General features: G+C 40.8%; 1 protein-coding gene across 1 annotated transcript in view; it reads left to right on the forward strand.

The window, feature by feature from the left end:
• The window catches only part of elmod2 (ELMO/CED-12 domain containing 2), a 51,277-nt gene that overhangs the window by 29,519 nt on the left and 13,522 nt on the right, over positions 1 to 8,236 (forward strand). Inside the window, exons 7-8 of the mRNA XM_039750175.1 lie at positions 1,658 to 1,726; positions 3,646 to 3,779. Of these exons, the coding sequence (XP_039606109.1) occupies positions 1,658 to 1,726; positions 3,646 to 3,779 (203 nt within the window). The remainder of the gene's footprint in view (positions 1 to 1,657; positions 1,727 to 3,645; positions 3,780 to 8,236) is intronic.

Raw genomic sequence — 8,236 nt, forward strand, 5'->3', positions numbered from 1 at the left:
ATGAGCAACCGCTCTTTCAACACAAAGTCAAAACCATGCAGAACCTCTGTGTTTTTTTCCAGTTCATTCTGGGGTCCGTCAGCAGTGTGTTCTGCTCCTACTCTGTTCAATGCTTGCATAGACTGGTTGTTGGGCAGGGTGGTGGGGTCCAGTGGCTGTGTAGCATCTGTTGGCGAAGAAAGATTAACGGATCTTGACTTTGCTGATGATGCTGTGATCTTCGCGGAGTCAATGGAGGCTCGGGGCACTCGAGAGACTGAGTGAGGAGTCCGAGTGTCTGGGCTTGCGAGTGTCCTGATAAAAACCAAAGAGCCAGGCCTTTAATGACCTCTTGGGCACGGCCATCAGCAATGAGTCTGTCTGCAGGGAGAGTGTTGAACGTGTCGAGAGGTTTACGTACCTCGGCAGTGACATTCATGTCTCTGGTGAATCTTCCTATGAAGTCAGTAGACGTATTGGGGGAGCAAAGGGGGTCATGAGGTCGCTGGAAAGGCGTGTGTGATGCTCCCGATGGCTTTGCAAAAGGACAAAGGTCCAAGTCTTTAGGGTCCTGGTGCTTCCTGTCTTGCTATATGGTTGCGAGACATGGACACTATCCAGTGACCAGAGACGAAGACTGGACTGCTTCAGTACTGTGTCTCTTCAGAGAATCAACGGGTACCGCTGGTTTGACATGTTGAACAATGGCAACTAAATGTATATAAACTGACCCGATGCTATCCTTGTATCACTTAGGGGAGCCGCAACTTCATGTGCGATTAATTAGTTCAAACCCTTTTTAGCTGCAGTTTAATAATGTCTGTTTTTAACAATGTGCTGGTAACACAGATGTGAGGTCATCTGTACTGGGATGTAAATATGGAGGACATTTTAGCTCAATTGATGCTTATTGAGCGGTACTTAGAGAATTTCTTTCCTCTTCCATTCACTTCAACATAGGTGACTTTTTGTGTTTGTGTGATTGAGTGTTTCTGTGCGAGTGGCTTGAGCACGCACCTCCACTGAGTTTTGACTGACTTATGCTGGGGATCGAAGTGGCTGTCAGATGAGTAAAAAAGGAAAATATTCAAAATGTACAAGTCGATGCATCCACTGTCAAAGTAAAATTGAAACAGTAAATTAATTTATAGTTGATTTTCTTTTTTAAGATGGACAAGCTCACAAATTTGTTAAAGCTTTTCAGATATTTTGATTTGAAACTTTGCATAGTGCAATCTGTTTGAGATACCTCAATGAAAACTGAACTGCCTCAAAAGCGTCCTTGAAAACTACATGTGCCACATTTCAATAAAATTGGCCCACCGGGGTCAGAGTTTTTTTGGACAGACGCACATGGCTGTCACAACTGGGTCTTCTTGCACCATATGAGAATACACCTTAAAATAGTAAATCCAGCTTTGACAGCAAACAAACCAAAACAGCTGCATTTTTATGGAAATTTTAATTTACAAGTCAGGATTTCTTTGCTGAACTAAAAAAAAAATGTGAACAATAAAAGAAAATTCTATTGTTAAGACTTCCGTGTTTATGCCATTCACTTTGGTGCTTTATTTTTAGTATCTCCAGAATAACTTTCTTGTTTCCTAATAATTCCTTCTTTGTATTTCATAATATCTAACAGGATTTTAACTTTTTTATTTTTATTTTTGTGAAATAGATTCTTTAGTGAGCAATATCCCGAAGTAGCTCGACAAGTCCTGTCACATTCAAATCACCCTAAACTGGGGTAAGTTTGTTCATTCTTTCATTCAGTCATTTTCTTTTAGTCATTTCTTCCCAGATTGATCAGGTCTCCTAGTCCATCGTAACCTATTCTTCCTCCTCTTGTGATATTTGCAGGTACTTTAGGCCCGGTGAGAGAGAGAGAGAGAATCTCTGTAATGTGCCCTGGGTCTTTTCCCATTAATCTTTATGTGGTACTGTCAACAACAACAACATTTATTTCTATAGCACATTTTCATACAAATGATGTAGCTCAAAGTGCTTTACAAGATGAGGAAAGAAACATTTATAAAAAACAGAGATATAAAAATAAGATTAGGCAATACTAAATAACAAAGAAGAAAGTAAGGTCTGATGGCTCAGAAGACAGAAAAAAAATATCTCTACAGGATTGGAGAAACAAAACAAAATCTGCAGGGGTTCTGAGGCCATGAGACCAGGGAGCTGGGCGTAACATAAATGTTCTCAATCAGTCCTCATGGTTTTCACGCTTCACGTGGAAGAATTAGGAGGTTATGGTCATGTAGACATCTGGCCTTCAATCCACCAGTGTAGAGACTGCATGGTGCCCTAATCAGGTGGTGGTGGTGGCACAGATCTCCACCACAGAAAACCGGAAAAAGAACAGCAGAGAGTAGTAGATGTTAGTACAGATTACGGCGCCATGATAGAAATGATAAATCAATGCATATACAGAATATCATGGTTACACTAAAATGAAGCTCCACCGTATTAGCCTGGTGAATTTCTATCGGTCAGCTATTCCAGATTTTGGTGCATAACAGCAGAAGGCTACCTCATCACATCTTACAAGATTAGCTCTTGGAATTCTAAGCAGACCCTCATTTGAAGATCTAAGGTTACGATTTGGAGTGTAAGGTGACAGACATTATGAGATATAAGATGGAGCAGATTATTTAAGGCTTTGTAAACCATCAGCAGTTTTTTAAAGTCAATTCTAAATGGCACAGGTAACCAGTGTAGTGACGCTAGGACTGGTGTGATGTGCTCAGATTTTCTTTTCCTAGTTAATATTCTGGCAGCTGCATTCTGCACTCGTTGCAGCCGATTGATGTCTTTTTTTTGGGTGGTCCTGAGAGTAATGCATTACAGTAATCTACTCGACTAAAACCAAAAGCATGAACTAATGTTTCATCGTGTAATATGCCCAGTCAGCATTCTGTCTAAAGCTCTAAATTTTTTCCATTTGGGACATAGACAGATAAATAGAACTTTATATCTGTCTATTCCCCCAAAACTGGCTAATCTTAATCCAGAGAAGCAGTGGTTCTTCTCAGTAGTCCTCTTGTGTTGCTAAGATCTTCACCCTATCGAAGATGGTGAGATCAGTGACTCTATGCATGGTCTGCGGTTTGGCTGCATGTACTCACAATGCTGTTCTTTTGGGCACTGTCTATATCTTATGACCATAGCATAGAGTAAGGACAGTAACACAGAGTGACTAGTCAAACCGAAAGCTTTGCCTGAGGACTTGGCTAACACCTCATTCCCATGATCCTCTACAATAACCCAGTTGCACTGATTCATTGCTAAATCTCACAGTCATTTCTCCCCTTAGTCATAAGCAAGACCCCCAAGGTACTTTAACTCCTTCATTTTTAATAGCTGCTCACCCATTAACAAAAAGAACAACTCATCTCATAACAAACTGCAAAACACTCTGCTGCAAATCTCTCCAGTGCATGATGGGAATCCCTGCTTGATTAGACAAGAGCTCAAGAATAATTTGTTAACCCTGAATGTTTTATCTTTTACCGTGATCAGGATTTGGACTATTGAGTAATCAATAAACCATGAATTGTACCTTTTGCTCTTGAAAAAAAACAGTCCTGGTATTTGTGTGTTTTTACAAGAGTTATTTCAAGGCGTTTTATTAACCTTGTAAATTTTTTGCATTTTCAGATATTCTTATGCAATTGTTGGAATAAATCTCACAGAGATGGCTTATAGTTTGCTGTCAAGTGGAGTTGTCAAGCCTCATTTCTATAACTTGGTACCAGGTAGTCCCCAGCTGGAACATTTCCAAAGATTTTATAGTGAGTATCAGCTGACTTTGAACGTATTGTAAAGATTCTGTCACTTATCAACAAAGTGTTTTCTTTGTCATTTTTTTTCTTGTACATTTTTTCCACAATTCTCCCTCGCTCAGAGTCTATGAGCTGGACCTATAGCTGCCATCCTCTTTGCTGCGGCATATTTGGTCCCCAAGATAGATAGAACTTTTTTTATCCCTAGATAGAAATTTTACAGAAAGTCCAATTTTGGTTTTTATTTGTTTCTTTTCTCCCAGGGCTGAATATTTTTCCAAAAACTGACATTTTAAAAAAAAAAAGAATACAAAGAAATTATTTAATGTATCAAAACAACAAAAAATATTTACTTTTGACAAATGTTACTGTGTTGCATGTTGTATGAGCCTCCATACTCTATGATTTCACATACATGTTACACCGCAAAGTCCTACCAAGTCTGATCTCGCTCAAAGCAGCCAATTGCATGCATTGCCACGTTGCACTGCTTACTTACAATACGTGTTGCACTGGTGCCTCCTTTTCAATTATCTGTTGCTGCACTTTCTCACTTATATTGTTAGTGTGTACTGTGTTGAACTTTATACATGGGGTTATAGCCTGGCTCACCCCTTCGGATTTGCTTCTGGTTATCACAGAAGTGAATAAAACTTTGAAGCTGCACGTACCTATCATCACGCGGCATAACCTGTCCAAAGCCACCAGGGGACAAAGCACATTTGGACCAGTGCTCCCTGAAGTTATATCACCAGTCTAGTCCCATCTGTATTGTAAAGCCACAAAGCCCTTCATCTTGTCGTTTGTTGTGGGTTTCCACTTTGAAAAACAAGAATGCGGTGCAAGCACAGCCCGTGATTCAAAAAATTGCTCTGCATACCTGTTTGTCTCATCTGACATTAACTGAAAAGCAGCCTCAGGAGAGAGCAGCCTGAAGTAGTCCAGCGGCTGGTAATCTGTCGTGTCCAACAGCAAGCCATGCTGTTGTGGACGGTGAAGTCGATAACGACGAGAGACAAAAACACCAATTTAAAATAAAAAGCAATTTCTTTTTTCTTTATTCTTGGTGAGTTAACGAAATTGGTAGACTGCCCCCCAGCTAAGCGCAACTGATTTGGGATCAGACAGACTACTGCAAAAAAAATAAAATTCCTTTCTTTTTATTTACCTAGCTTGTTCATTAGCCAAAGAGAGACAAAAACATAGCAGTTCATTTTGAGGTCATACCTAGATTGCTATAAGTTATGGTTACGTTATGATTTATTACATACAGGAGTATACCAAAATTAAGAGTTATCAGGCACTGGCATTCCTAAGGAATACACCCTTCTCAGTATACACACACAAGACCAATTTAAGCATTTTCTTATAGTTCATTACATTAGTTATAAAGAGATTACATTCTTATAGTTTTAATATCCTCATTAGATTATATTTGTTTCCATCCATCCATTTTTCAACCCGCTGAATCCGAACACAGGGTTACGGGGGTCTGCTGGAGCCAATCCCAGCCAACACAGGGCACAAGGCAGGAACCAATCCTGGGCAGGGTGCCAACCCACCGCAGGACATTGTATTTGTTTGGTTAGATTAATAATCCTTATTTATTAATTCATAAGTGACATGTTTTCTTATATTTTTAAGCAACAATTGGAGAAAACACTCACATTGATTTATAATACCACAGGGTGTTCTGTTAGTATCAAGATGTCAGCATTTTCCCATAACAGAATGTAAGTTAATCACATAATTCTGTGCACAAACCTAATTCTTATTCTACCTAAATGAAGAACAAATCATATAGAAGTAAAAAATCATATAGCTCTCTGCAGCATGATTAATACAAAATACAGTCCTTGGTATTTGTGAGTTAAATACTTATAATCATTACAGTTAATAATGTTTTTCTTCCTTTTCACTGTGTTGTGAAGTCTGGTAGCAAGTTTGGTTCCCACAGATCAATGTCTGGGTATATCTCCCACATGAACCTTGCCGTAGGTGCGTTGGCTGTACGAATCCGATCAGCTGGGATGGCATCGGCTAGTGTCCGATCAGCTGATGGCAGTTCCTCACTCTCTTGCTCGATCTCCTGATCGCTGTCAACAAAATCAGATTCTGAAAAGTCAGAGTCCGACTCGGCGATAATGCGCAAAACATCGTCTGCTGAGTATTTTGTTTTCTGTATTCGCTTCACTCCCTCGTGAGATGTCGATGCCATCTTGCCTTTGTTTACATTTCGTAACTCACGTACATGCAAGGAAATAGATGTCGAATTGATGAGTCTAACATTCCTCCAAGCAGAGATGGAATGCCTGTGACGTAACAGTGAGCTTTGTCGCTATTGACAGCTGATTGTTGCCCTCTACCCCTGCATGTCGATATGTGCCCTCAACCCCTTCTGTCGACAAAAATCGACATTACGCCCTAAAAGAGTTAAATAAATATGTACAAAAGTACGTGGTGTGATCAAAAAGTACGATGAATGTTGATGCAGAGCACCATCCAAGAGGAACGCAGAACAATTCACTGCAGGTTCTGACAGGTCCATCCTAGACCGAGTTTGTCACAAGTTTCAACTTTGTTTGATACCATCAGTCGTTTGTGAGCCACTGTTGAGTTCAAATGCGTTTTTCAAGTTTGTCGTTAATGCGTGGCTCGATATCCATTATTAACATCAAATTTTGTTTCAAATTGCAAAAAGAGCAGGAAACCCATCAGATGTTAAAATCGGTTTATGGTGACACTGCCCTGACAAATAAGACTGTTTACAAGTGGTTTGATCGATTTTGTAATGGATCTGACTTGGTTGAAGATGAGAAAAGATCAGGACGTTCTTCAACATCACTAAACGAGGAAAATGTTGAAAACGGTTTCATTCTTCATCGTGACAATACTCCTTGTCACACATCCCTTTTAGTACGACAATTTCTGTTGAATAAAAACATTATGCTGTGTCCGCATCTACCTTATTCAGCGGATCTGGCACCATGCGACTTCTGGCGGTTCCCTAAATTGAAAATGACCACGAAAGGCAAATAATTTCAATCCATTGAGGACATCCAGGCAGGCGCAACAGCCCAACTAAAGACACTCTCGAAAGAAAACTTCCAGAACTGCTCCTCAAAGAGTCAGGAGCTTTGGGATAAGTGCATTCGAAGTGGAGGAGGAGAGTATTTTGAGGGTGACTAGTAGTTGTAAATCTTTTTTTTTTTTTTTAAAACATTCACCGTATTTTTTGATCACAACTCGTAGATGCATACACACTAGAGAGAGAGAGAGAGAGAGAGAGATATTTTATTAATCCCAAGGGGAAATTCACATATTCCAGCAGCAGCATACTGATAAAAAACAATATTAAATTAAAGAGTGATAACAATGCAGGTATAGCAGACAATAACTTTGTATAATGTTAACGTTTACCCCCCCGGGTGGAACTGAAGAGTCACATAGTGTGGGGTCTCCTCAGTCTGTCAGTGGAGCAGGATGGTGACCGCAGTCTGTCGCTGAAGCTGCTCCTCTGTCTGGAGATGACACTGTTAAGTGGATGCAGTGGATTCTCCATGATTGACAGGAGTCTGCTCAGCGCCCGTTGCTCTGCCACAGATGTCAAACTGTCCAGCTCCATGCCTACAATAGAGCCTGCCTTCCTCACCAGTTTGTCCAGGCGTGAGGCGTCCCTCTTCTTTATGCTGCCTCCCCAGCACACCACCGCGTAGAAGAGGGCACTCGCCACAACCGTCTGGTAGAACATCTTCAGCATCTTATTGCAGATGTTGAAGGATGCCAGCCTTCTAAGGAAGTATAGTCGGCTCTGTCCTCTCGTGCACAGCGGATCAGTATTGGCAGTCCAATCTAATTTATCATCCAGCTGCACTCCCAGGTATTTATAGGTCTGCACCCTCTGCACACTGTCACCTCTGATGATCACGGGGTCCACGAGGGGCCTGGGCCTCCTAAAATCCACCACCAGCTCCACGTCCTTGATTAAAGTCATCCTGCCAACTTTAGTCAGAACACACCAGAATGACTAAAAACAAAGAAAATTAAAATAAGAAAACTTCTGACTTCACAGTCCCAGTGAGGCGCTATACAGGTGTATTGCCTGTTAGTATAAAGGAGCCCCAGTTGTGTTTCTTAACACGATTCTGCTGAATAGTTTGTTAGCTGAAAGTCCTCTGTGTTAGTGAGTCAGAGAGTGAATGTGCAGCTTTGTTCTTAATGGCACTCAGTTTTGTCTTCATTCAGCTACCTCTAGAGGGTCCAGAGTGTCCCATACCTGAGCCTGCCCTTTTAATTAGCTTGTTGATTTGGAGTTCACTATCTGCCATGTCAATCAAAGAGGCTCCCATTGCAGGCATCTTTTATACCCACTGTGAGAAAGTTCAAGGAGCGTAACTCATGCACACCATTTGCGTGTGTACTGCGTCTGTAATCATTTTCACAGTCCACCATGAACTAAATGCTAA

Source organism: Polypterus senegalus, chromosome 4, assembly GCF_016835505.1.
Source record: "Polypterus senegalus isolate Bchr_013 chromosome 4, ASM1683550v1, whole genome shotgun sequence".
Lineage (NCBI taxonomy): Eukaryota > Metazoa > Chordata > Cladistia > Polypteriformes > Polypteridae > Polypterus > Polypterus senegalus.